At 47.4% G+C, this 27,289-nt stretch overlaps 9 protein-coding genes across 9 annotated transcripts; 4 read left to right on the top strand and 5 right to left on the bottom strand.

Moving 5' to 3' along the window:
* Positions 1–5,429: 5,429 nt before the first annotated feature.
* On the bottom strand, positions 5,430–7,204 carry DFJ58DRAFT_750188 (uncharacterized protein; the record flags this gene model as incomplete). Its single annotated transcript, XM_041387726.1, has 12 exons — positions 5,430–5,633; positions 5,689–5,743; positions 5,801–6,032; positions 6,091–6,225; positions 6,275–6,334; positions 6,593–6,606; positions 6,665–6,693; positions 6,755–6,793; positions 6,850–6,864; positions 6,916–6,935; positions 6,987–7,095; positions 7,160–7,204. The coding sequence occupies 12 exons, from the start codon at positions 7,202–7,204 to the stop codon at positions 5,430–5,432; spliced, it is 957 nt and encodes a 318-aa protein (XP_041236234.1).
* A 2,394-nt stretch (positions 7,205–9,598) lies between these two features.
* DFJ58DRAFT_218117 (uncharacterized protein) lies at positions 9,599–10,270 on the top strand. The gene is made up of 3 exons (XM_041379297.1): positions 9,599–9,818; positions 9,884–10,055; positions 10,118–10,270. Exons 1-3 carry the CDS (start codon positions 9,713–9,715, stop codon positions 10,134–10,136), a joined length of 297 nt encoding a protein of 98 aa, XP_041236235.1. The 5' UTR covers positions 9,599–9,712; the 3' UTR covers positions 10,137–10,270.
* Positions 10,271–11,169: 899 nt separating this feature from the next.
* Positions 11,170–12,502, bottom strand: DFJ58DRAFT_821528 (isoprenoid synthase domain-containing protein). Its single transcript, XM_041392029.1, has 3 exons — positions 12,067–12,502; positions 11,722–12,013; positions 11,170–11,674 (listed from the first exon to the last, which is right to left on the bottom strand). The coding sequence occupies exons 1-3, from the start codon at positions 12,411–12,413 to the stop codon at positions 11,348–11,350; spliced, it is 966 nt and encodes a 321-aa protein (XP_041236236.1). The 5' UTR covers positions 12,414–12,502; the 3' UTR covers positions 11,170–11,347.
* A 313-nt stretch (positions 12,503–12,815) lies between these two features.
* DFJ58DRAFT_218168 (uncharacterized protein) lies at positions 12,816–13,946 on the bottom strand. Its single transcript, XM_041379298.1, has 3 exons — positions 13,895–13,946; positions 13,073–13,841; positions 12,816–13,008 (listed from the first exon to the last, which is right to left on the bottom strand). Exons 2-3 carry the CDS (start codon positions 13,578–13,580, stop codon positions 12,968–12,970), a joined length of 549 nt encoding a protein of 182 aa, XP_041236237.1. The 5' UTR covers positions 13,581–13,841; positions 13,895–13,946; the 3' UTR covers positions 12,816–12,967.
* Positions 13,947–15,098: 1,152 nt separating this feature from the next.
* Positions 15,099–15,894, bottom strand: DFJ58DRAFT_670643 (uncharacterized protein; the record flags this gene model as incomplete). Its single annotated transcript, XM_041382879.1, has 2 exons — positions 15,099–15,675; positions 15,731–15,894. 2 exons carry the CDS (start codon positions 15,892–15,894, stop codon positions 15,099–15,101), a joined length of 741 nt encoding a protein of 246 aa, XP_041236238.1.
* Positions 15,895–16,379: 485 nt separating this feature from the next.
* DFJ58DRAFT_869048 (ribonucleotide reductase small subunit) lies at positions 16,380–18,930 on the bottom strand (the record flags this gene model as incomplete). The annotated part of the gene is made up of 8 exons (XM_041394252.1): positions 16,380–16,481; positions 16,532–16,563; positions 16,682–16,932; positions 16,992–17,268; positions 17,702–17,771; positions 17,839–17,903; positions 18,040–18,099; positions 18,822–18,930. 8 exons carry the CDS (start codon positions 18,928–18,930, stop codon positions 16,380–16,382), a joined length of 966 nt encoding a protein of 321 aa, XP_041236239.1.
* An 802-nt stretch (positions 18,931–19,732) lies between these two features.
* Positions 19,733–20,397, top strand: DFJ58DRAFT_821535 (uncharacterized protein). Its single transcript, XM_041392030.1, has 3 exons — positions 19,733–20,178; positions 20,246–20,282; positions 20,340–20,397. Exons 1-2 carry the CDS (start codon positions 19,852–19,854, stop codon positions 20,258–20,260), a joined length of 342 nt encoding a protein of 113 aa, XP_041236240.1. The 5' UTR covers positions 19,733–19,851; the 3' UTR covers positions 20,261–20,282; positions 20,340–20,397.
* A 1,689-nt stretch (positions 20,398–22,086) lies between these two features.
* On the top strand, positions 22,087–23,246 carry DFJ58DRAFT_847624 (uncharacterized protein; the record flags this gene model as incomplete). The annotated part of the gene is made up of 4 exons (XM_041393492.1): positions 22,087–22,483; positions 22,544–22,789; positions 22,845–22,919; positions 22,978–23,246. 4 exons carry the CDS (start codon positions 22,087–22,089, stop codon positions 23,244–23,246), a joined length of 987 nt encoding a protein of 328 aa, XP_041236241.1.
* A 1,935-nt stretch (positions 23,247–25,181) lies between these two features.
* On the top strand, positions 25,182–26,545 carry DFJ58DRAFT_918001 (uncharacterized protein). Its single transcript, XM_041395566.1, has 6 exons — positions 25,182–25,342; positions 25,652–25,683; positions 25,800–25,863; positions 25,922–26,064; positions 26,088–26,172; positions 26,222–26,545. Exons 1-6 carry the CDS (start codon positions 25,234–25,236, stop codon positions 26,485–26,487), a joined length of 699 nt encoding a protein of 232 aa, XP_041236242.1. The 5' UTR covers positions 25,182–25,233; the 3' UTR covers positions 26,488–26,545.
* The last annotated feature ends 744 nt before the right edge of the window (positions 26,546–27,289 follow it).

Genomic DNA, 27,289 nt, shown 5'->3' on the forward strand with positions numbered 1-27,289 from the left:
AATCACAAAGCTCCTGCACAGCCGTAGCATTAAATTCGAGTTTTGGGTGAACAACATGTTGCTGTATAACAGATCTCGGAGAGCATGGAACAATCATAGGGCATGATCAAGAAACCGGCGCTTTCATCGGGTTCAACATAGACTCGGACTTGGTGGACAGGCGTTGTCCTGCTCCGTGTCCTGGAAGTCAGCGTTCTTCAAGATAAGCTGGAAGTCCTTCCAGAAGATTCTAGAATATGAACTTCGCTGCTACACCTCTTTTAGTCAAAGTTCCGATTGCGAAGGCCACGGACGTTCAACGTTCGAACATCTCCCTGTTGGTATTCTCCATCCTCCCTCCCAACTATCTTCCAATCCGGTGCAAGTGCCAATACTAATGCATAGACGCCCCCACCTTTCCACGCTTCCTCGACAACAAGTCCCGTATCGCAGTTCCACTTGTGCATAGTGTTGTTCTTTGAACTACTCATGATGCGGACGTTATTGTGCAAGAAAACAAAATCCCTGATCGCTCCCTCGTGTCCTTCAAATTCATGCTTCAGAATTGGTTTTTCCCATCGTGGCGGCCACGGCTCTCCCATCTATCTATAATTTACTTCAGAGTTCATGCTGGTGCTCGTTGTACCCTACACTCTTGCTACTTTAAAGCTCTACTCTCTCCCAACACACGACACAACACCTCTCAGTATTCGTTGATGTCTGGATGAGTGTACGGGAGACGACGTTGGCACGCGTACAAGGCACAGAGGCGCACAAGGGACACCAGGTGAGTACATTGTGCGTCCGGTAGTTGGGACGTATATTCATCTGGGCGTAGCTATTTTGACGCGGGACTGACGAGTCTTGACGCAGCGCTAGTGCAAGCATTCCTATGTTCTACATTTGACCCCCACATCAAGTTGCGTGGGTTCATGACCATTCCTTCGTTGATTTTATTCACCATAGGCACACATACTGGGCCAGATGCTCGAGGGTTCGGTCAATCTTCAAGAGAATATTAGTCCCCAGAAGATGTATAACGGATAAACATACACCTGATGAGCTTCGCTTATCACACAGGCCCAACCGGAACAAGGATGTCAGGTACTGCGGAGTGACGCACATACGGGTGACCAACCATAGGTTTGCCGGTGTTCAAGCTCAATATCCGAAGCATTCCAAATATCGAGATTGTCATAAAAACCACAATGTGGCCCTCGTCAATCGCCTATTTTATTCGACATCACGTGTACAAAGCATCTTCATTCTTTGGACGAGATAGATGATCATGACCCTCAATCAGTGCACTTCTTCACGCCCTGACAAAACAAGCACATCAGCAATTCGGACTGGGCAGACAACGAGAAAAGACAGACTCACTAGGCAGTGTGATGCCATCAAATGCAACCTATAAACCCCTCAATGGATGGGGAAGTTCCCATTGTTGTTAAAGCGTTGCACAAGCATAGCAACGTGCCAGTCAGGCCGATAGTTTGGCAGTTAAACCCGAGATCGATGCCGTTCTCGGGATCTGTGGTGCCCGTCGAGTCCACTTTATCAATGGATGGCCATCAGCACGTGGTTTATGGTCTGCACGTAGGTCGCAAAAGTGCTCACCAGATTGGTCGCCAGGTCGGCTCACGGAGTCAGATGCGATAACTGTACCAGCCATCGCTGCTGCAGTAACGATTACAGTGGTGAGTGAAGTGAATTTCATGGCTGAAACTGTTGATGGTATTTTCTGAGTCAAGTACGTTGGCTTTTATACACGAATAGTATAGGGCGCAGCCAAACGATGTGCATGTGCTTGCATCACGAACAGATGCCAGATCACATACCGTGACATAATCGTCTTAAAGGCCTCAAATAATGTGCCGGACGCACTCCACAAGTCCTCTTGGTACGGTTTGACGAACTTCGGTTTATGATAATCACTTATTCACCCAATTCACATTTACAGGGATGCGGCAGAAGAACTCACCGCCCATACACTGATATAAACACGCGATAGAGCGGTGCTCGGTGCCTACATGCCTTTGCCATGAACCAAAGCATACTGGTAACCATGCCAGTGGTTGCGGTGAAAGAGTTGATCCGCCCATTCATCGAGGCTCAAAGAGTGCATCAGGGTGGAATATTGATGCGCTTTTGACGTCAGAAGGTGTAGTCGAAACTATTTTTACCATAGTAGAAACATGGTCGAAAAGAGCCAAAAACGCTCACAATACTTTTTGCTGACTTCTGTCATTCTGCCAATTGCCACAAGGCCAATTCCTTTCTGCCCCCCTACAGTGGTACACCAATTCACCCATTACCGGACGTATTCTTGATATTACTTAGTGGATCTCAGATTGCGCAGATCGTACAAATGTGTACTTCGATGCACCTCCGATGGACCTACACCAGGATTCACATTACCAGCAGTAGATAACAGGGTCGGGCTTATTGAATGTTGTGCGAGTTCTGGCTTGGCTTGGCTGCGGCACTAGAGACCAGTTATTAGATGAAAATCAAAGGAACTTGATCTAAGACGAACCGCTTGCATACCGTTGCTCCTCAACAAATTCTCACAGACTCGAGGAACTATCAGCCGCGGTCGCCGCCAATTACGGCTCCGCGATCGCCTCACCACGGTGGTCGGCTGGTACTGTGACTTGAACTCATCAATATTTTCGCAAAGGAATAACCGGGTGAAGTATACGAGTGGCATTGGCAAGAAACGCCCCTGTGTCCGTGAGATCGGAACCAGATTTTGTGCATGTGGAGGACTCAGGAAACGGCAGAATTCCTGGGAGTAGGCTCGAAACCATCCAAAACCCATGAGTAAGACCTTGCAGGAGAAACACTAGTGATTCGGAGTCGTATTTGGGATGGGATGAAGGAAGGATGCGATAGATATGCACGCACTTGAAACTGGGGACCCAGGCGTTGCAGGACATTACTCGGCCTGGCGCTGACTTGCCATTGCGTGGATCGTGAACTTAGTAGGTCAAAATAAAACGTGAATTGTCTCATCGATGACAACCCTGTATTACCGAGGTGGAGCGGCGAGCTCAGCTCGGTTTAATACTTAAGCGTTTGTAGAACCTGCAACGTGAATCCGGACGCGGAGAGTGGGCGTACGGGCGAGGTGGACACACTATTTGAACAACTCAGATCCATTTGCCTTGCGGCGCTAGATATGTATTTAGGATAAAGGAAGTACAAATAGACATGCACGCACTTGAAACTGGGGACCCAGACGTTACAGACCATTACCCAGTGTGGCGCTGAGTGAATTGTGTATGTCAAAATAAAACATGGATTCTCTCGCTGATGACAACCCTAAATTCGGCGGGCGAGCGTGCGTATGGGTGACAGGGACATTGATTGATGCGTGTCAGAGGTGTGGAGGAACAATGAACAGGTCATGAATGCGATGTGCTTGGACTCGGATTCAACTTGTCGGACATCGGTGTCATCAAGGACGAGCCATAGGCTATTAGTACCTCAGGTCGGAGGTTCAGGATCCTACCAACTTGAAGAAGAATCAACAGCCAAATGTCTTGCACTCGTTCCTTCCGCAATCTAGTAGTCCTTCAGTTGATGCCACGTCTGGAGAGAGTCTGCTGAAGGCACGTAGCTGCAAATAGTAGACAGTACTTGAGAGTCACTAATAACAAATTTACATAATGAACGACTGTCCCATCCATCTAAGTACGTAACGAACCATCCTGACCATAAAGCTTTAATGAGCAAGGTAGTCTCCGAGGATATCGAGAAATACTACACCATCAGAGGAAACATGTTCTGACGATTCTTTCCAAGTCGCTCTAGTAACGGTGACTACATAACTGGGATCCGAGGGCCAAAGGATGATCAATGATCCTTGCCCGAGGATAATTCGCGGAAATACAGTTGGTACTTGGAGTTGTATCGGAGAAGGGTCTCCCACATGTCAATGTTCCCCATAGTTCATGCGTTTCATCTATGTAGCGACAGCCGATAGATGTGCCCATTCGCCTTCTCAGATGTGCAGGTTTTGATGTTTTGTGTCCATCGAATTAAACGCAAACTAGGTTTTTTTTGGTGAATGACTGCTAATCCCATGTGATTCTACCGTCAATCGAATGAGTCCATCTTGACCAGTCTTAGCCAAAGTGGTAAGCGTGACAGGACAAACAATCTTTTTTTCCTTTGACCACGCCTTGAACATTCACTCGTGGATGGATTCTTCAAGGCCTATCTTGAGTAGTCATAGCTAACCGTCACCAGAATAGGTTAGAAATCTGCTCTTTTGGGTGGGGTGGATTCGAAACCTGCCGACATGGAGTCCTTTGGAGGTTCGTCTAAACTTGGCCATCAAGCGTCCTGGCCAAAGTAGATACCACAACAGAATCAAAATCTGTTTCTCTTGTACTGCGCAGGTTCGAAACCTGCCAAACAACAGGTTTTTTCTATCGGAACACGCCTTAGGATTCACTCATGGACAGTTCCTCAGACCTCAGATGTTAATCTCAACTTCGTTCTCACCAAAGTGATTACCACAATAAATCTGTTTCTCTTGTACTGCGCAGGTTCGAAACCTGCCAAACAACAGGTTTTTTTTCTACCGGAACACGCCTTGAGTATTCACTCATGGACAGTTCCTCAGATGTCATCTCAACTTCGCTCTGGCCAAAGTGGTCACTGCAACGGAATCGAAATCTGTCTCTTGGACTGTACAGTGTAGGTTCGAAACCTGCCGACGATGTTTTATTTCTATCAGAACACGCCTTGAAGATTCACTCATGAACAGTTCCTCAGAGGTTCATCTCAACTTCGCCTTGGCCAAAGTGGTTACTTATGACTCCATAGACTTCAAGATTTTGAGCGAATGTTATTGTCTAATCATTCTTCTTACTGGTTGGTTTGTTGTACCCCACCAACTATCTATCTCGTTCTAACAACACTTGAAAATTAGCTCTGAGTCGGACCGTCCAGTGTGCACGCTAGTTTGTCGTTATTCGCCCTTGTCGTCCTAATTCGAATGTGGTCTATGGCACTGCAGCATGGATCCGCTTTGGCTCAATGAAGATGTAGTAGCCTGAACTGCCAGCCAAAGTCCTGTTAGAGGTACTTGATGTGTAACCCTGAAGTAGCTAGAATAAATAGGGGTGCTGACAGTGTCCACATGCGCCACTTGAGTGGTTGAGTGTTTCTCTGATATCCTAGAAACAGCTATCTTTCAGCAATGGCATCAGGAGCGAAAAGACTTCCACCAGCCGGTACGCACTAAGATCGAGTACGTGAACCTCAGCATCAGGGAGAGATCTCTGCTCATAGTTCGCCAAAAGCTGTTGTATGACTTATATATACTTCGCAACTTGAATAAGTACCACGACGAAACCTGGAATAAATAAAAACAAATTCTCCCGCTCCCTGCACACTACCTGCCTATCACAATTCAATCATATCAAGCATCTCCTGCGCTATACACTATTGCTGGTTGACACATGGACTTGCTCCTGGAAAGCAACTGAAGACATAGCGGATGCTGTATCAGAGTTGGCCACGAGCTTAGCGTGATATTCTCGAACACCGAGGATCAGGCGTGGTCCCAGCACAAACATCTGCACGACCTGGAATATCTGACGGAGACCAATATAAATCTGAGTGTCCAGGGACAATACGTCCTATAAAAACGATGAATCATGATTACATGTAAAGGTCGGTGACAGATTAGCATACCGCTGAGAGCGTTGGAGAGAATAAACCGATCTCGAAGCACGAGATAACCAAAAAACTAGCACGTGCAAAACTTCAGGAGAACAAGAGAACCACATTCACATTATAAGCTCACCTTGCAAAGTAACTCACATGAGTTTGCATCAACACCGTGAAACAGTCCCTGATAATGCCACTTGTTGAGTGTCGTCGCAATTCACGGAAGTGTTTTATAGCAATCCACACCGCGAGGCACAGTGCGAGGACCTCCCATACAGTCCCAAGTATCCAAGTCATGGAACCCAGAAATATGGAATCTCCCGCGTAGCCAATACTGCACTGATAGGTGCCGGAGAGAATGTATTCCTCTGGTATCTGTCAATGAGCCTGATGCACTCAAACATTTCATACATAATTAAAGCTTACCCCCTGAAATACGTAACATCATTATTACGCCCATCACTGCGTTGGCGATTGTGATGGCCAGCAAGCTGACAACGAGAAATATCAGTACCTTCCTGGATCGCTGATACATGGCATGTAACCGAGCAATCATGATGACTTGCATGATGTTTCAGTCAAGTCAATATCACGGAGGCGTATAGCTTACCGCCCAGTATTACCTCTACAACGTCATTTGTCCAATTAAGTGCGTCGTAAACGACAAGGCCTGACAAATCCAGCAACAATAGTTATCAACTTCGGAAGATCACAGGCTCGAAACAAACTCACAACTGTGGGAGTCGTTATGTTGAATCAACGAGTTGCTCGAGAATGACGCTCACCCCTGCATGGCAGTTCAGTTGTTTGGATGGGAATGGAAGGCATCAGTGTGGAATACTCACTGCATCTGTCAACGAAATTGTTGGAACACTGTCTGTATGCCGCCCGTCATTAGAAGAAACAGAGTCTATGCGAGGATACATACCCAGCATGTACATCCTGATTGTGAGAGATGAGTAATGAGCGCGACATCAATGGCCTAAACCTCCAAACATACACAGAAAATCCTATTCCACCATAGCGCACCTAGGATAGTCAGCAAAACTTGGACTTGCTAGGCGTAAATATTGACAGACGAGGTACATACACCGAGGTAGAGAACGGTCATTAAGGACCAGCGTTGTCTCTGCCATGAACAAGTTGTATTTTGACATCGTTCTTTTGATGTGGAAGTCCGCTCACCCAGATCAGTTCGACCTATAACACAATTCTGAGTGAGTTGGCTGCCCCAGTAATGGATCGACGTACCTCTTGTCCAAACGTAAGCACTGAGAATCCATAAGGATATCAGTGGCCTTTTCATACTTAGTCTTGCTCACCCCAATCGTACATGACCCCGACAGAGGCAGCAACTGCAAAACCGTAGCCAAGATTACTCGAGTCATTAACGTCGTCATGTGGCTGATTCTCCACGAACCTATAAAATAGCTGCCAATAAGGTTCGCATTGATGAGTGGCCACCAAATGGGATCATTCGAGACTACAGTCATACTATTAGAGGATGAGAGTGAGCGAGCGGGGAACTTGGCGGAAGCATAACGATCGCATTCGTGCTTGATATACCACCATCCAGCGCTTACATCGCCAAACTGAGATTTGAAGGATGATATCTGATTGATCGAAGCAAGTATTTTAGCATGAGTTCCAGTAGAAAGACAAGGTGCATCCAGGGATACCGATGGGATCAAGATCGAAGTTGTTGGTGAGATCCTAAAGCAGCGACTCGCATGGAATGTTTGAACGCCGCAAAAGATCGGAGAACTCTTCGTGATATCGGCAACCTGCCAGTGTGATCTTCGAAGTATTCTTTTGGTAATTGGTACTCTTGGTACAGTTGAGTGAGGGGTTCGACCTCGGCCCATCGATGACATTAAAACGGCGCCCAAGTTGACTAGTAACCTCGTGGCAGACATTGTCAATTACGACGCGAACGGGGTCCACAACCTTTCTTCTAATTCATGTACACGCCGATTAGTACAAATGCGACCAAAAGTACATACATGCGTCGTATCCAATTCTCTGGCATAAAATACGATCAACGTGTGTAGCGACAAGGGCAGCTCGTGCAAAGAAAGTTGGAAGTTGTACAAAGGGGGAAAGGGTCGTACGAAAAAGGAAGGGGTTATTGCACAAAGAGAGAACGATCAAGTGATGTGAACAGGAACGGAGGCAGTGGAGCGAAAGCGATGATGAATGAGCAGTGATGGTAAACGGTTTGAATGCGAAGTTAGTGAATATGTGATGGCTCCAGTTTGGTGGTTCATATGTAGGCAATGACGGGATTGGATGGATGCACTGGTGAATAGATAGATGAAGGTCGTCAACGAGCTTGAGAAACAAATAGCCGGTTGGAAGAGGGAGAATCAGAGAGAAATCTGCCGTTCATTAAAGGAAGACTTTCCTCCATCCGTAAAAAACACTGTCCAAAAGAGGCAGCGGTCGATATTGATAAGATCAAGAAACCGAAAACTAGGGAATGTGAACTGCGCGTTTCATGGGACGAGCGACAGGTGCCAGTAACTGCTTACAGAGGAGAACGAAGGAGTGTGCAAGCGTGCATTGTCACGCATGGCGTCGAACGAACGAGCAAGTGTGTGGCCTTGGGGCATCTTAAGAAATAGAGAATGAAATATGGATTGTCAGCATATACAAGGTGGGGGACATTCAAGATATACCTTTGACGATTGGAAAACAAACAAAACCGGTCAGGAGCGAAGGCATGGGTGGGTATTAGATAGGCGGAAGAAATAGGAGGCTGTACAAAGTAGGGTGGAGGCGAACAGGACAAACAGAAAATGAAAAAGTCGGAAACAAAGTACTGAAACCAGGTCAGTTTTCAAAAAGACGACTGCAAGAGAAGATTTGAATATACGAGATGCAACTTGCTGTACATGATACGAGAAGGAGTTTGTGGAATAAGAAGAAAAGAGAGAACCTGTTGAAAGACACGGTCTGATTATTGATAACTTCAATGAAGGAATAAGTGGAGCAGAGGGGGAAACGGGAGTGCAGAACGTCAAGTTGGAAATGGAGAACTTCGAATATGGGTCTGTAATGCATTGAGCGTTGATAAACTAGCTATCGAGGGAGTACGTGAACGTCCCGTTGGAAGACGCAAGTGGGTAGGGTGCTGGTGTAGATGGTGTACAGTGTGCTCCGGGGCCTGATTTCAAATTATCAGCAGCAGACGCAATCTTGTCAAGAAGGTTTGGAGGCGGAATAGAACCATTTGCGCCGTGTTCAAAAAATACTCGGATGAAGGTAGTGTCGGCAAAATTTGGGTCAATCACTAAATTTACAAAAACAAGATTCAACGCACGCTGCTGAGGAAGTTTCCCCTAGTAATAATATAGTAGGCAGACGATAGCCATTAATTTCCTTCAACAATTACTTGAGTACTTGCCGAGTGCTGTTTGCTTTCGAACTCCGCCAATGAATTAATGACGTCTGGACTCACATCAGTAAAACTTCCCAAGGTATAACTTATAACCATCATCATCGGGGGTTTCTTCAAAGGTACTGGGATCTACCAAATAATGGCAGGAATACTCCTAGTAAGGGGGTGGATCAACTCGTGAGTCGTGATATTGCAAATATCAAGCTTAAGATTTCGTCCAAGTATTCCACAGCCGATATCAGCAACATATATTTAACGTCTTCGGAAAACACTCCCTGCCACCGTGCCATCGCAACCACTGACCTGGTTACTTGTATGTCCTGGTTTGTTGGTGGCAATGTCATGCGGGCACCGAGCATCGCTCTATCGAGTGTTTATGTGTGTATGGTCAGTGAGTTCGTCAGCCGCATCATGATCCCAGCAAATGTGAGATAAATAAATCATCACCACAGACCAACGTTCGCCAAACTATATCAAAAATTCTCGTCGAGTGCGTCAGGCACATTATTTAAGGCCTTCAAGAAAATTATATCACGTTGCGTGAGCTGGCAAATCATTTGGCTGCGTCCTATGCTATTGAGTCGTGTATAAAAGCCAACGTAACGGTACTTGACGCAGAAAAACACCATCAAGTTTCAAATTTCAGCCATGAAATCCACTTCACTCACCACTGTAATCATCACTGTCGCAGCAATGGCTGGCATAGTTATCGCATCCGGCGACGGGCCGGACATACCCTGCTCCCCTTACACAGGTGAATACTTTTGCAGCCTACGTGCAAACCTTAGACCGCATGCTTATGACCATCTACCTATGAAGGGGGGTGCTCGGGGGGCGTCAAAAATTACAACAACGGCAACGCTTTCGGGTATATTTGCGGACCTGACGGACACATAACGGCCTGGTATCCATGCTCGTGTCCAACTTGCTGTGGAGTAACTACGGGCCTTGGGATGGTCATTCCCGGATGTACGACAAAACCAGTGCCTGGGTGAGCCTGTCTTTGCTTGTTGTCTCCCGAGTCCGAGTTGCTGATGTGCTTGCTTTTGCCAGCATGGAAAAATTAGCATGATACATGCAGGAGGTCGTGAAGGAGTGCTATAATGGAGGGTCATTATTACGCTGTCTCATTGTCCAAAGATGTTTTGTAAGTGTGATGTCGAATAAACTGGGCAATAGACGGGGGCCACAGTGATTTTCATGACAATCTCGATGTTTGGAACACTTCTAGTTTTTCTAACCCCCTAGGAGCGCCCCGACACATCAGCTCGCTCGGACGCTCTGGTGCGAATGAAAATAGGAAATGAATTTCAAGGATGGGCGAGTATAACAAGGTACGAAGCAATACTATATACGCAATGGGGCGAACTCGTGAGATGCTTTCCAGCCCAATCGCAGTCCGAACACTACGCAAACATATCCCCCTTGCCCACGTCCTGCATCCCACACGCCGCCCACACAACAGCAGCATATAAATCATCCACATCATCATTATTTGTGCCCGCATATTACCACCAGTCAGCTGGGTTTTGCCCTAGCTTCTTAAACCAACCCCTCCCAGCCTCCCATGCAACCCTCGCCGCCTCAACCCCATCAAGCAGATGCATCTCCTCCTTAAACAAGAGGACGAGTATATTGTCGCCCTGGCATGTCTGGGCCTCCTTAATGAAAGGTTGTCTCTCTTATTCTTTTTCGCTTTGTTCGTCCCAGGCACTCGAGTCACGCATGTCCTCAAAAACCTGTTACACAATTAACTATCTACCCCGTCGAACAACTCCAATCTGAGATCTGAAACCCAAGGCCAGGTATAAGGTTCTCTGACGTCTTCGCAAGTCAATAATAAAGAGCGATTTAATCAACTGCGGGGAACGGCGAGAACAAGACTGAGTGGAACGAATGAGTGTGTCACAGCAAGAGGTCACCGACTGGCTGCACCATCATGATGAATGCGGTATCGCCCTCATTCGTTTCCCCAGCGTCCAACATCACGAGCTAAATCGACAAGATAATAAATTTGCATATCGTCTGTGCAGCAGTATATCTAATGCCAATTTATTTCAAGCCATGATATAGTAGGCAAGTTTAATTCGAACGCGGTGGCTGTCTTAGTGCAGAAACTATGCATTTAGCTGCCAAGTCGACAATGGACATACTATAATACGGCTACTAATTATGTAACAACGGGGGACCCACGGAACGATGCATGGCACCTTCACACTCCCAGTCAGTCAGAAATCGAAATACATCCAATACGTACACAAAACTCGTATGTATACATGGACATCAATCGAAGACGGGCACAAACACCCATCCAAACGCCCTAACCTCATTCCCCTTCGTCCCCAAATACCTCTCCGTCTCATACAGCCAATTCACACTCCCAGCAATACAATCCCACAACCCCCTGACATACCGCCTCGTATCGTCATTTATCACACCACACGCAGCGAACTGGCGCTCAGTAGCCAAGAATGCATCTGCGGTCTGCTTCACGAGCGTGCCTATATACGCAAGCGCACTCCCGAACGAACAGTTCCGGTCTTTCATTAGGACGGTGACGATATTGAGTCGTGAGCTTGGAGTCATGCCTTTTGCGCATGAGATAGCATCCTAGAACAGACGTTAATCCCAAGTACATGTTTCATGCAAGGACGTACCTCAGACCAAGCTATAAGGTCGCAAGCCTGGTCTGTCAACCGCTTCAACACCGGATGCGAAGACACCCGTTCCGGGAGGTCCAATCCCCCCGCGTACTCGATCAGGTGAAACACCATCCTCAAACCTGACGCGTTTCTTCGCAGATCGACATATGTCTCCAGATCCGGGATACACGTCGAATCCAACGAATGAAGGCGCCGCCTTGCATCGTAATACGTACGCATGGATCGATGAAAACGCATGTACCACGCTGGACTTTTGTACGCGACGCGACTAAGTCGGTCGGATATCCTTCGTACACATTGTCAGCGAAATCAAGTCATTGGACCGTTATGGGAACTCACAGATCAAATATCCCGTTCTCATTTTCATTTTTATTCTCATCACTACAACCATTCCGCTCCCACCCCCGCTCCTGCTCATAAACCAACAAACTCAAAAAATCCACCGCCAACCTCAGTTGCGCTAAATCCGCACCAGGATAGCACAAAGCAGCCCACAACCCAACTTTCATCCCTTTCCACTCCAGCTTCAACCCTACCTCGCGCAGCCACGCCTCGCTCGCTCGAGACACGGACCTACAATGCCGATTTACGCGTAGTTCAAAGGGTGTACATGAAGATAGGAGGTCAGGGAGCTGGACGCTTACTGTGTGCGAACAGGCAGGAGCTGGTGGTGGTGAGTTGGACATGAAATTGCGTTCGCGTTGTGGGTCCTAATAGTTGAATGATAGAGTGGAGCACCAGCCTGAGGGAGGCTCAGGGTGACACTGATTTTCAAAGGAGCGACGGGCACGGGATACAACGTAATGATCCGACATGAGCGCTTGCTTATATTAGACGGACAATAGAAGACGAAGCATGGTGTCCGTTCACCGGCGCCCATGGCCGTAAGCTTGAGGCAGGTGACTACCCATGGATCTAACAGGACGTATGAGAAGACTATTGTTCTCTCCTCCAAGACAGTTGATTTACACGCTCGTACAGGTACCCAACCTTCCTAAAGTTTAAACACGTCAAAGCTACCGCGATCATCAACGCAGTGACAGTACACGTGTCCACGGTGTCTCTCAGCCAACGTTGCAACCCGTTAGATACGTTCCGACCCGAGTACCAAATCCTTGTCGCTTTACAATCAACACGTTTTGATCTCCCCAAGTATCGAGTTCTTCCTGTGGCCGCTAGTAAAAAGAGGTACGAGACCGGAGTGATGGGAACTCAATTCAATTCAATTCATCAACACCTCTCATGCACCCAGCCCCCTAAAAACCCTCCCAGCACCAACGCCTACATCAACCACCCAAAGCACAGACTCAGCACCCAAATACCTGGGCGCAAAGATCTTCCATACCATCAAATGCCTCCTCAACACCGCCCCACACGCCGATATCGCTAATGCGGCTCTTAGTGCATTTGGATGGGGGCGAGATGATTTTTGGGGCGGGCAAAGGGGAGAGGTTCCAGAGTACGATTAGCGGCACCGCCAGCGCCCCGAGGAAAAAGGACCCAAAGGTATTGAGAGCAACGGAAAGGGGAAGGAAAGCGACTTTCAGAGGATGAATGCGCTTTTCCATTTGGATGGATGAGAATGTCGATTGGTGGCTTGTACTGTAGTACATGTGCGTCGCTAGGAGCGCTAGGGGTACGATTTCTGAGAATGAGAATAAGAGGGCGTGGTTTGGATTGGTATTTGCGAGGTCGAGTATGGAGGATGTGACTGCGTTGTTTAGGCTGCGGACACCTCGGACGCTGTCGAGGATCTCTAGATAGGAGAGAAGAGCGACGGCTGATAATCCAAGGACGATCTGTCCCGAAAGGGGTGTCATCAACCATACGTCGCTGAAGATGAGCCAGAACATCAAATAGGGAGAGCCGACGCGGCTAGGAATGTGATCATCGGTAGAATGGCCTCTGGAATTGGGAAAGAGAAAAGGGCAAGAGGGTCCTTGCTATAGATCCAAAGAGCTGTCATTCTAGGATGCTGTCACCGCCGTGATTACCCATCTTATCCATTCCATGATCCCCGAGCATTATGAGGAAGGTGTCATCGTCCATAGCTGCGACGACATAGCGCCAACGATCGTTCGTCTACTCCAGTTTTTCTCTGACGACGGGATGATCTGGGCCGACTCTATGACCTGGGTGGTCGACGCCTAAACCGTGACCAACCCACGAGTTTTGATGATGTCGCATCAAGGGTAGAAGTTTATTGATGACGCCTTGGTCTACAGTGTGAAGGCCTTCGACGTTGAAGGAGTCAAAGGGAAATGACTCTTTGGCTGAAAGGCATTTGGGCAAGGGGTCAGCTAAGTGTCTTCGCAAGCGAGAGCCATCTTTCCTTCGTATATTGTATCAGGGAAACGGAGTGCAAAAAGAAAGCTGGCACATCCCTTCCTGCCCGCAGCGTTTAGCTGATAGAATTTTCATGAATAGAGGTCGGTAGGTCAGAGTGCGCGTTAAATGATCGGTCTGGATGAGCGGCAGTCAATTCGCATGGTAAAGTTAGGATGTCATGGTGGAAAGGTGATGGAGATTCTGGCTAGTGTTCTGCGATGAAATTGAAATTAAAAGCGTCTATGATCAGAGCAGGACAGCTCTTTTGTGAATAACGAATGAGGTGCAGGTGTCTATATTTCTGTCTGAGAGTGCGAATCGAGTGAGAAGGAAACCCTTTGAATACCATATGCCACATATGCTCAAAATTCGAGAATTCACAAGATATCGTTGCTTGCGTAAGCTACAAACACCTCGTCTCGAACTCAAATGTTCCTCTCACCAGAACGAGCTCATCTTGAGGCGTTATACTATAGTCCTATCCAGTTTGTTGTGCTTCATGGGATTCGTGCGAATAAAAACACGTTAAACTTGATGTACACGATCTATTGGTTCAACGGCCGGCATCGGCCCCATTGCATGTTGTCTTCACAAAACGAGTCGTCAGCTTACAGTGTGTTGCATATGAGATTGCAGTGCGTGTTTTTCAAAACTCGGCCTCGCTACCTTTACCGGCACTTGTATACCTTAACTAGGTCAAGGGATGTGACATGTCACTCTAGCCACTGCCGCTTGATGAAACGAAACCTCAGTCAGTTCGTTATGCCAGGGTCATTCACTAGCCAGGAAATGCGCCAGAATATCGTATTCTGGTATGGCGTTATATCAGCACTTTTATTATTTGCGCGTTGCGCACCCCTGCGCGCTGTCCCCCGCACTGCGCATCTTGTCCAGAGCCTCCGCGTTTGAATTTAACACTGTCGCATGACCAGGAAAACGTGCACATGACGAGCATTCTGAGTCTTGCGTCTGATTTGCTATACTTATGTTCTCAAGCTCGCCACATGTTTGAAATAAAGTCAAGGTACTAAATATGACTGAAACTATGGCTCAAAAACCAACTTTTCAACCAGAAGGTGACAAGCTTCAGAAATAAAATGTTCAGCATGATGAAAGGCGGCTCCCTGATCCAGGAGCTTGAACATCAGCTCCTTGCAACCCTCACTAACCCGTCCAAACTTCAGTTCCTTGAAGCGCTTGACAGCGTCACTATATGGCTGTGGATTCCTGGCATCGAGGAGGAACCGGCCCATTCCATTCCACCAAATAGCATGCCAATCCTCGTTGCAACCTGTTGGGTCTTGACAGTCGCTTGAATGCATCAAGATTTTCGGCTCCTCTGCAGCTACCATCCGACGATGATGATCGAGTGCCGCTTGAACATAAACAATGTTCAAAAATACCTCATGTCCCATTAGCTCCCGGTGTGCGTGTGTGATTTCAGAGATCGGTGTTTCTGCCAGTTGTTGGAAAGCAAAAGGAAAGATGGTCCGGACATGGTATTTGATGGCGAGGTTGATCAACTGAGCCGGGTGAAAGCGGAAACGTGCAGTGAATATACGGTGCACAACAAATTCTTGTGTATGGCGGCATTGATACATGTCGCAAAAGTGAAGGAATCTTGAGAGCTCGTCAGTAGTATAAGAGCCAGTGCGAACTCTGCAAATAGTTCAACAGGTTAACAGTAAGAAGAATAGATGATGTATAGTTGACATACCTTCCAAAGGTATGTTCAAGAAACAGTTCGAACGTCTCCCGGGACAATCCGTCAAGGCGAATGGGCCGATCGTCACTCATTCCATCTAGTTCGATTTGTCCACTCTGTGTGGCAGTAAACATATCGCGAAAAACATTTGAAGATGTCGACAAAATTGATTTGCAGAGTTTGTACAGCATATTCTCAACCTTGGGCCAGCATAACATTCAAATTTCAAACAAGGAACAATTTGATAAATAGAAGAACCCCACCTGGAAAATATGACTTGAAGCATGAAAATAATATATTGGGTGTCGGGTTGGTGCATTAGACATGGTAAAATTGGCGAGAGTCAGACGTTTAGAGAGTTCAAGCTAATCGTATGTCATGAGGGAATTGGGTAGTCGTTGGTATGACTAGGCGGAGTTTAGAACCCTTAGTCAGTCAGCGGAGTGTCGGTTGGACATGAAGTATGGTGCAGTGAGGTATAGTGCAATGAGGTATAGTGCATGGGGGTAGTATGATATATGAAAACAGGTGAACGCAATGACACATCTACTAGAAGTCCTCTTCCAACAAGCTGGATGAAACATTGTTAAACACAAAGTCTACCAGAAAGATAGTATACTCACAAAGTTTTGCTCGATACCTGGTTGGTCTTGGCATTCGTGTGGTTGACGTTCGCCTTTGAGTAGTCTGACACGCGCTTCTCGAAGAAGTTGGTCTTCCCCTATAGTGAGACATGTCCATGAAGTCAAATGGGTTGGTGGCGTTGTACACTTTGTCGTTGCCCAGCGACACCAACAAGCGGTCTGTGACGAACTCAATGTACTGGCACATGAGCTTGGCGTTCATGCCAATGAGGCCAACAGGGAGAGCATACAGAGAGACAGTCAGCGTGAGATGAGCAAAAAGAAGGTAATGACGAACCAGTGAGAAATTCCTGCTCGATGACAACAGCCTGAATAATGATACACTTAACAATATCAGGGTGCGGGCGACGCTTGAGGTGGTTAAAGAGCAAGCAAGCAAAATCGATGTGCATACCTTCATCACGGCTGATGAGCTCGTTGGAGAACGTAAGTCCAGGCATCAGACCACGCTTCTTCAGCCAGAAGATGGACGCAAAAGAACCAGAGAAGAAGATGCCTTCGATGGCAGCGAAGGCGACCAAGTGCTCACTGAAGGTGGAATGCTGATCAGATATCCACTTGAGGGCCCAGTCAGCTTTGCGCTTGACGCAAAAATAGTTTCCGTGGCGTCAAAGAGGTATTCGCGCCGGGTGGAATCCTTGATGTAAGTGTCGATGAGAAGTAAGTAGGTCCCGGAGTGAATGTTCTCCATCATAATTTGGAAGCCGTAGAAGCACTGGGCTTCAGCAGCCTGGACCTCATTGGAGAAACGTTCAAGGAGGTTTTCATTGACAATGCCATCGGATGCAGCGAAGAAGGCGAGGACGTGTGAAACAAAATGACGTTCGTTGTCATTAAGACGGTTCGTCCAGTCAGGTGAGCAGCCTCTTCTTCACGTAGTTTCTTCTCTTCATCAGTCTCCTCGAGCTCAAGACCCTCTTTCGAGACACAAACAAGTTTCTTGCCCTCGAACTCTTTCAGCTGCGTGACGGCGTACTCATAAATGGGGTCAACGAGAAGGAAGCAAAGCCCTTCTTCTTGAGCGCTTCAAGGAAGAGTGAGTCGCAAACAGCGCCAAGAGATTCACCGGTGAGGTGATAGATCGATTTCTGGACCTCGGGCATACACGTGATGTAATCTGAAAACATTGTGAGGGAGCTGTCCTGACGGAACACACAAGATACACTTACCCTTGGGCGAAGTCTGTTCCTCAAGCGCCTTGGTGGAGAAGAAGCGGAGGAACTCAGTGAGCTTGCTGCGGTTCTGGGCATCCTCGTGGATACCGAGCTTCAAGTTCTTGCCGAAAGCTTCGTAGAACTTGTTGAAGTTGTCCGGATGTCTTTTGAGAGATCCATCTCCTCAGCAGTCCAGAATGATGCTTCGGCTTTCTCGTACATTTGCCATATATGATGATTTGTTAGAACGAAGTCAACAGGAGGACAGACAGTAACAAACCTCATGGTATTGAATGGGGAAAAGAACGAAACAGCGCTTGGATTCTTTGAGCAAAGGCTCTTCGCCTGAAATGAAAAGCTAAGTTGAAGATTAATTCATACATGAAACTAAGCCACTGACTTTCAGTAGGTCGATTTCACCGACCAAACGGAGCAGCAGGAGGGGGTCAGTGAGGATAGCAGACGCGTGCACGTCAGACACGCCCATCGAAGCTGCCTAAGCAAGGACGATTGTTACGGGTGGATGGAGGAGGGAGTGCAGCTATAATTTATATACCAATATCATTTTGATCTATCATCCCAGGACGACAAATGACGAAATAATCATGTGACCGTGTTGTCCTAACATTGAACTCATCGACAACGAATGTCATTGCCATCATGCCTATAGTACTACCAGATGTTTTTCCTCAATTCCCATTTCGTGCAGCGACTCAGGTTCCGTTGTCAGCAAACTTCCTCACTGCACACGATATACTTTCAGATATCTACCGGCATGCCTTACAGATTCTTAATCAAGAAGACGCTGATCCAATTCAGCTTATGTTTCATATAGAAACACTATCTGGAGATGCCATACCTCTCCTGGCAGCGCTTGCACAGAATCCCCAAGGAAATGAGATGTGTGATTGGCTTTCTCGTGCGGCAGGCGTGCTAGGGGAGCTCTCAGCGCAGTTATCATTGTTTCAATGCAATATTCAAAACTGGTGATTCGCACTCTTGACTTGCTTTATTTCAGTAGTCATTGATTAAGCAATGCAGTATGGACAAGGACATAGTGTTCCTTGAACCAGTAACCTTACTGCGCACAAATCGTGCAGGTCGCCCGAAAAAAATCATCGATACTGAATTCCTCGCTGAAGCGCTTTCAAATTCACGACTTATTAACCTGACGGAATTGGCCAAGACACTAGGACTCCACAGAAATACTCTGCGACTTTATATGAAAGCCCATGGAATCATACGAAGGTACTCTGAACTCACCAATGCCGACCTCGATATCCTTGTTGGCGAGTTCAAAAAAAAGCGACCGGACTCCGGCATCAGATATATAATTGGTTTTCTTCGCAGATATGGACTCCGAGTACAACATCGACGAGTTGTAGAATCCCTTCGGAGAGTGGATGGCTTGGGTCAAGTGTTACGAGACCGTCGAGTCAAACGCAGGCGAAAATACTATGTAAAGCGGCCAAATGCTCTATGGCATGTGGATGGGCACCATAAACTGATTCGATGGGGAATCGTGATTCATGGATTTATCGACGGGTTTTGCAGAACGGTCCGAGTCTAATGTGTCTCATCTGTATCTGATTCTGACGTCTAGCCTTGCCAGATAACTGGACTCAAAGCAAGTAACAACAACCGCTCTACTACTGTCTTAGATCTTTTCAAACATTCAATACAAGAATACGGCACACCCTCTCGTGTACGAGGAGATCGCGGTGGAGAGAATATTGATGTTGCGACTTATATGATAATGAAACATGGACCACGCTGAGCATCATTCATGTGGGGATCGTAAGTTATTCTACTTATTTACTGTATTATATGCTAATTACAAGTACCAGTTCTACCCGGAATTCACGGATCGAACGTTTGTGGGTTGAGGTGGGCACGCAGTTTGCTCGGAGATGGAGGGCGTTTTTTTACTCGCCTTGAGAATTACCACGGACTTCGCCCCGACATCCCTAGTCACATTTGGCTACTTCAAACACTCTTTCTTAGCGAAATCAATCGGGACTGCTACGACTTTCAAGCGGAATGGAATTGTCATCCAATAAGCGGTCCGGATACAAATGATAAGAGTCCAAAGGTAAGTTCACAGATGCATTATTGACACAACTATGATATTGACACATTATAAAAAAGGATTTACGTTTTTTGGGACAGGTACAATTCGGAGTATATCAAGATGACTGTGAAGGGATACATCCCGACGTAATTGAAGAGTATTACGGCGTCTATGGCCGTGTTGCAAACTCGACGCCAACACCAGACTGGAGCAGGTCATCCCATGGACGAAGAAGACAGTGATGATGGTGAGGAACCTCAAGATATAGCACAAGCGGTCAATAATCAGCAAAGGGATCATGTCCACCATGAAGCCATTGGTGTTCCGTCGCAAAGGAACCCTTTCGTCAATGAAGGAACATACCGGCAATTTTCTGCCACTCTCACCGAAGTCGTAGCCGAAGACATAACACCACGCCATTGCAGGCTGGCCGCAGATGAGTGGGAAGGTAATGGATACCCCGTTTTTGAGACCATTTCCGTTGGTCGCCGGGGATCCAAAGAGCTTCATGTGTCGCTTGGAGAATTGATATGGTTTAGTCGAGCAAAGCTGTGGTGTCAAGCATTAGTAGTGTTGTCATATTTTTTAGCTGCTGGTAGAGAGTGACGAGACTTACTGGTTTAATACGTGAATGAGAGCATTGCATAGCCCAACTGGTAGTGATCTCGTATTAGCTTAAATAGACACAATAACCAGACTCGATAACTCACTTCAGGTCATTTTCGCTTCCTCTTGAAGTCACGTTCACTCTGCACCCTTCCACTTGCGGTGTGACGCTGTAATTGCATGGATTCCATCAGCGAGAGCAACAACAAAGTCATCTTCTGTAGAGGCGTCAAGGCTGACAGTGAACCATGTGACTGCGAGGAGTTTTTTGCTCAGTCACAGGACAAGGGTCATTGTGTGGAGTGTGGCCACGGCCGTAGCAAGCACCCTCGTAAAGTCTTGGACTACAGACCAGAAGATACTATTCAAGACGAACCTCAACCAAGTTCATCGGCCACCATCAAGGAGATATTTGATCGAGTCGCTGGTGGCAGGAGCATCAATGACAAGCCATCTGCCACAAGGCGAGGGAGCCTCTCACTCACTGCTGCCCGGGACGAAGCCATCTCAACATTGTCTTCTACTCGACTCGCTGGCTACAATAAATTGGCCAAGGGTCCGGTGCCATCAGCTGGCTTGCGGAAGGTATGAGCCTGATATACATGGACAGCTAGTACAAAATTTCATTGATAACTTCTAGGATCGCAAAGAAAACCAACCCATACCCGCCAAGTCAAGTGCGCCGGAACACTGCCTCTAATAGTGCCACAGCAGCGACTGCCACTGTGTTTCGAGTTGCGTCAATCGCCATGCTAATTTGCGGCACCGATGTCAGTCAAGTAGTACCCTCAATGAATCAAGCTAATACCGTATCATTTCACAGAAGAGTGGTCTCATCAGAGAAGCCAAAGCCCCAGGCAAGGGTGGCCAGAATGAAATACAAGCCATGAGGAACCGCGGGTGCTACCTCGACCTAGGCATATGCACGGGTACAGGTAACCCGTGCGGGTCACGGGTACGGGTACCACTGGGGTACGGGTGGGGGTCGGGATTCAAAAACCCGCGGGCTAACCTGTACCCCTGGCATACCCGTGCCTTCCTAATGTGGTAATTGTTTGGCATTCAGTTGTTCAAAGTATCACTAACGCTTCCTCTTTATACTCGTACTATTAGATCTTATTGTTGCTGACTCTAGGTAATGCTGCTCTCAAAACTTAAAGGTATGTTTTTCAAAATCTATGTATGTATGTACAGTACATTACTTACAAGTATTTACACCCTTTTTTCAATATCAGGCACTTGTCTGCGCACAGCGCCGCTATCCAACCTCAACCTCATTCTCCATCCTCTGCACTCATCCACACCCTGCTGCTATGCCCCTCCATCTTCTTCAACACAACACCTGTGAGTGTGTCAGTCCTCCTTTGAGCTCGAGCCACGCTGATCGAAGTCTGCTGTTTGCAGGAGGTGAATGTGTTGATCCTCCTTCGAGCTCGAGCCACGCTGATTGAAGTCCGCCGTTCGCGGGAAGTGATGCGTCGATCCTCCGAGCTCGAGCCATGCTGATCGAAGTCATTTCCTGCTGTTTGTAGCATGGGTGTGTCAATCCTCCTTCGAGCTCGAGCCATGTTGATCAAAGTCGTTTCCTGCTGTTTGCAGGAGGTGAGTGTGTCGATTCTCCTTCGAGCTCGAGCCATGCTGATTGAAGTCGTTTCCCGCTGTTCGCAGGAGGTGAGTGTGTCAACCCTCCTTCGAGCTCGAGTCATGCTGATCGAAGTCATTGCCCGCCGTCTGCAGCGTGTCGGCGAGTTTGTCCTTTTTCACAATCGTTTTTTCATATTTTTATAATTGCTAACTTAATATTTATATGTATTACCCGTGGGTAAACCCTGCACGGGTGCGGGTAAGGGTATGAGCTCGTCGTACCCGCCAAAAACCCGCACCCGTCAGAGCGGGTACGGGTTTTCGCCGGGTACGGGTGTGGGTAAGGCCTCTGATACCCGGGGGTATACCCATGCAGTTCCCTACCTCGACCAGCAGTTTAGAATCGACAGCGGATGGTCATATGCAAAGATCACCAATAACCTACGTACCTGGTTCCCAAAGGTCTTCAGATACCTGGATACGCAAGTTGAGAAGCGAACGTCCCAACCACGGTCCAGCCATGAGGAAAAACCTGTTTGGCGCCTCCTAAACAAGTCTGGACAGGTGTTGACAGTTGTCGATGTTGCATTTCCAACTGGAAGTGACCTCTCAAAACACAAGGGACGAGACAAAGCCAGCGCCAGCGAATGCCATCTCTGGTTTGGTAGGTTCATGTTTATTTGCTTTGACCTTTATGTGCTAACAAATCCAATTCAATTTTCAGTAACGAGGAACCGGATCCCGGACGATATTTACGAATCTTGGAACACGCAGCCTGTTATTGCAGGTTCAGATTCCGAACGTGATGAGAGTGACCAACTTTTCTCTGATACGGACGGTTCAGTTGCCGATAAGTCTGACAACGAGCTCGCAAGTTCCTTGATGGAATTGGATCTGACTGATGTCAAAGTCAAGGACTCAAACCCCAAAGGTAAAATGAAGGCAAGAACACCAAAACGTACCAATCACAGTGAGTGTTATGGAACTTCTACTAATTGTTCACGTCTTACTTGTCTGTTTTGCAGTGAAACGAGTCCTTTCTCCTGACGAGTCATCATCCGATACGAAGCGCCGAGTGGTTCAAAAGAAACATAAGAAAGGTTCGTCATCCTGCTTGTTTTCTCAGATACTACTTAATGATATGTATTTGATGTTCAGAATCAGCGAGTGACGTTCCGCTATTCTTTTCAGACTCAGGAAGTTCAAGTTGTCAAGCCCCTCCACCAACCCAGCCTCAATTCAGTAGCCTCCGTCACGGTGACCTGCGACTCAAAGTGTCATCTCCACCCGAATTTGTGTCCGTCAGTGAGGACGATGTCCTCTGGCGCAACAGAACGGACGGCGATGACCCCTTCGCTCCGGAACGCATCAATCCTTGGGACTCTCGTTATATCATGATGCAGAATGCTGCTAACTTTCTTATTTGAATCGCTGATCACCCTTTGAGCTACAGATAGTACTAATTTCATTTCATGTTCTTCCTCGTGCTTTGCGGTACATACTGTCAACCTCATCCCGCCTCATCACATCACCCATCCTATACTTCCTACCTTGCATCCTCGCGGTGCACTAGCTAATGATATATCACGGTCACATACATATCTCATTCATTACTTCACACTCTTTTCCAAATAGACAAAGATTTCGATGTGTGAAGTGTGTAGTGCGGGGAAGGTTAAATTCAAACGCGGAGGCTCTGGACAAGATGCGCAAGTGCGGGGGACAGCGCGCAGGGGTGCGCAACGCGCAAATAATAAAAGTGCTGATATAACGCCATATTCTGGCGGTTTGAACAGCACAGGACAGCTCTTGAAATATCTCAGCTTGCTCAATGCTCAGAGAAGACAGTATACAATATTCTTCGCTTGCACCGAGACTATGGTCAAGTCACCAACCCCTTTGCACGCCGCAGGGGTCGTCCCCGCGTTCTTGACACCGTCGACACCGAATACATCCATGCACTACTCCAGGCAAACCCTGCCATGTACTTGGATGAACTATAAGAACAACTTCTCACTGCTCGGAACAAAGACATTTCTCTCGCTACCCTTTCACGCGCCACTCGAAGGCTGGGAATGACCCACAAAGACATTTCCAAAACGGCTGCGGAGAGGAATGAGCTCTTGCGGGTAACTTGGCAAGCCGCATATGGGGATATACCGGCTGAATACTTTGTCTGGCTGGATGAGTCCAGTGTTGATGACAAGACCAATCAGAGGATGCAGGGATAGGCAGATATCGGGCGCGCGTGTGTTCGCAGATCAACTTTCATTCGAGGGCAGTCCTTCAATGTGTAGTATCAGTATATAGTGTAGTATGAATCCAACCACATCACGAACTAAATTGAGTGATAATGTAGGAACGACTCGGAGCATAGTCAATATCAATGAAAAACAATCTATAGTTAAGTCAATTAATGCGCTGCCTCTTCTCAGCTTTCTTCAAATCGAGACGAGCATTCCATGTCTTGCAGTACGTGAGCCGAGAATGCGGCAGATAGGTTAGAACGACTAACAGTATTCATCTAGTCAAAAAACAACAGGTCGAAGTCGTTCGTAAGTAGCGAAGGTGCAAAGACTCACATGTGGTGTGTTGGACCGCAGGTCGATGCTGATGGTGGTCAAAGCACTGAGTCACTCACACAGACGCACGGCGTATTACAAGATGTGACATCTAATTATGGTATACAAGTGCCGGTAAAGGTAGCGAGGCCGAGTTTTGAAAAAGACGCACTGCAATCTCATATGCAACACACTGTACGATGCTTCCGAGTCATTGTCGGCTAGCAGGGATTGCTAGCACAGTTGAAGTGTTCATAATGAATGTTGAATACTGTCGGGACCGTCAAGAGTTTAGCAGTTTACTGCAACTGCATAGCAGTCCTCTTCTTGCATCTAGTCGCCCCTACTAACGATCATCACCGGGGGTTTCTTCAGTGTACTGGGATCCACTAAATAATGTCAGGAATACGCCCAACAAGTGTTGGATCAACTCGCGAGCCGTGATATTGGAAATATTAAGAAGGTTTGTATCAGCATCATCTATTTAACGTCTTCGAAAAACGCTCGCCGTCGCCGCAACCACTGACCAGGTTACTAGTACTCTGGTTTTTGGAAAAGTCATGCGGGCACCGGGCATTGCTCTATCGAGTGTGTATATGTGTAGGGTCGGTGAGTTCATCTGTCGCATCCCTGCAAATGTGAATCGGATGAATAAATCAACATCACAGACCAACGTTCGCCAAACCGGTACTACCAAAGAACTCGTGGAGTGTGTCCGGCACATTATTGAGGCTTCAAGAAGGTTATATCACGGTGCGTGAGCTGGCATATGCAAATCGTTTGGCTGCGCCCTATACTATTCGTGTATAAAAGTCAAGGTACTTGTATCAGAGAACACCATCAAATTTCAGCCATGAAATTCACTTCACTCACCACTATGATCATCACTGCTGCAGCAATGGCTGGCGTAGTCATCGCATCCGGCGACGAGTTGACGAACGTACGATGTACCCCTACCGCAGGTGAGCACTTTCACAGCCTACGTGTAAACCTTAAACCACATCCTTATGGCCGTCGACCTATAAAGTGGGGTGCTCAAACGGCGTCAAAAATTACAACAACGGCAACGCTTTCGGGTTTATATGCGGACAAGATGGACACCCTGAGACCTTGCTTCCATGCTCGTGCAGTGGTCCATCTTGTTGTCAAATAATTAACCGTGGCGCGCAAATTATCCCTCAATGTGTTTGACAACACCACATTGCCTGGGTGAGCCCGTCTCTTCTCGTTGTCTCCCGAGTCCGAGTTGCTGATGTGTTTGCTGTCGCTAGTGCATGGAACAATTAGCATGATACGTGCAGGAGTGCGTGAAGGAGTGCTGTAATTGAGGGTCATGATAACTCTGCCTCGTTGTTCAAAGAATGAAAATGCTTTGTAAATGTGATGTCGGGCGATGGACTAAGGCGTATTGGAATCCAGGCAAAAATGCACGAGGAGAGACGACTTCGTGCCTTGGCGAAGGCAACTATCAAGATGGTCACTAGTGGGTGGAAAAGGCTGTCTTCGTATGTACCGTATTTTTTTTTGGGATATTGCTTTAGTTTTACTTTTCCTCTACACGTTCGGGAACCCCATTGACTACGCGCGGATCCTGAGGAAAGGCGCCGTGGTCATGAACATCTGGATGTTATCCTCGATCAGTCTGGTCACATATTGGAAATTCAGCAAGCAGAACTCACCAGAGGTGATATGTCTCGCAGCGGATAGGGCAGTGTTTCTGGTCACTTCCTGGAATTGGGATCGGCTCTGAAGGCTCGGAGATCAGGGTCTGAGGTGGGTGGGGGAGGTGCAGGTGATGTGAGGCGGCAATTTTTGTCACAGGTGAATGACCCGAGATACAGAGAACGCCACTGAGGAAGAAGAAAGCACCAAGGATGAAGAAGAGGATGATAATGAGGGCGGAATTAGTGTGTCGGCATTACTGGGGCTATCACTCCCTCGGTTTGAAGTTGATGATACTTCGAGCGCCACCTCTCAAGCTGGTGCCAGTCTAGTACTGCTGGATATCAACTATGAAGAAGAGTCCGAGGCTGTCTTGTCTGTAGTGGCCGTGAAGTCACATTCATCAGGAAATTACCTGGGTGGCACCGTTCATATTACTAATTAGTAATAGTACTGCGTACCTGTATTGAACGATTGAGAAATGAGCAAGAACGGGCTGCTCGTCGTCGGGCACAGCGAGCTCGGGCGGTAGCATTATTATTAGATACGCGGGTGTTGCCGAGTTGTCACTTGATTTCTCCGAGACAAGTCCCAGGCAGAGATATTGCAAACCTAGCTATAACCCTTCGGCTTAGTGGTGAGGAGGCCGGGCCTATCACCTCTTATTGATGGGCTATGGGGGCAAATCGAGTAACAGGGGGACCTAGACTAGTTAGGACATATCGCTTTAGCAGCGTAGCGCTGGCTCAAATAGTACGCCGATCGGGGTAACGGTAGCATGCGCCATTTTGCCATCTGTCCAGCTAGTACTAGGTCCAGCTTTGTCTATACTGGACTCGCTTTAGATCTCGTGTGGCGCAAATAGAAAGGTAGGGCTGTGCCCAGAGTGTCAAGTTTGCTTCATGTTTATGATCCCTTGTCGTTTGTGCCAATTGAATCAGGTAAACAGAATTACTCAAATTTGATCGGCCTGCCTGCCATCAGGCCCATCTGTTACGTGGGAACCACAGGTGGATCAACTCGTGAGTCGTAATATAGGAAATATCTCCAAGCATTCCACAAACGATATCGGCAACATCTAGAATTTAACGTCTTCAGAAAACGCTCCCTGTTGGAGTAGGGGACCCCGGGGGTAGGAGCCGAGTGGCAGCCGAGCAGCACCGTAGTTTAGCGAGCCATTCAGTGTCCTTCGGGCTTTGTCGTAGCGTAGTGCTCTTCACCACTTCTTGCCTTGCTCACGACACGCA

This window comes from Suillus subalutaceus, assembly GCF_016647625.1.
Source record: "Suillus subalutaceus strain FC151 chromosome Unknown DFJ58scaffold_233, whole genome shotgun sequence".
Lineage (NCBI taxonomy): Eukaryota > Fungi > Basidiomycota > Agaricomycetes > Boletales > Suillaceae > Suillus > Suillus subalutaceus.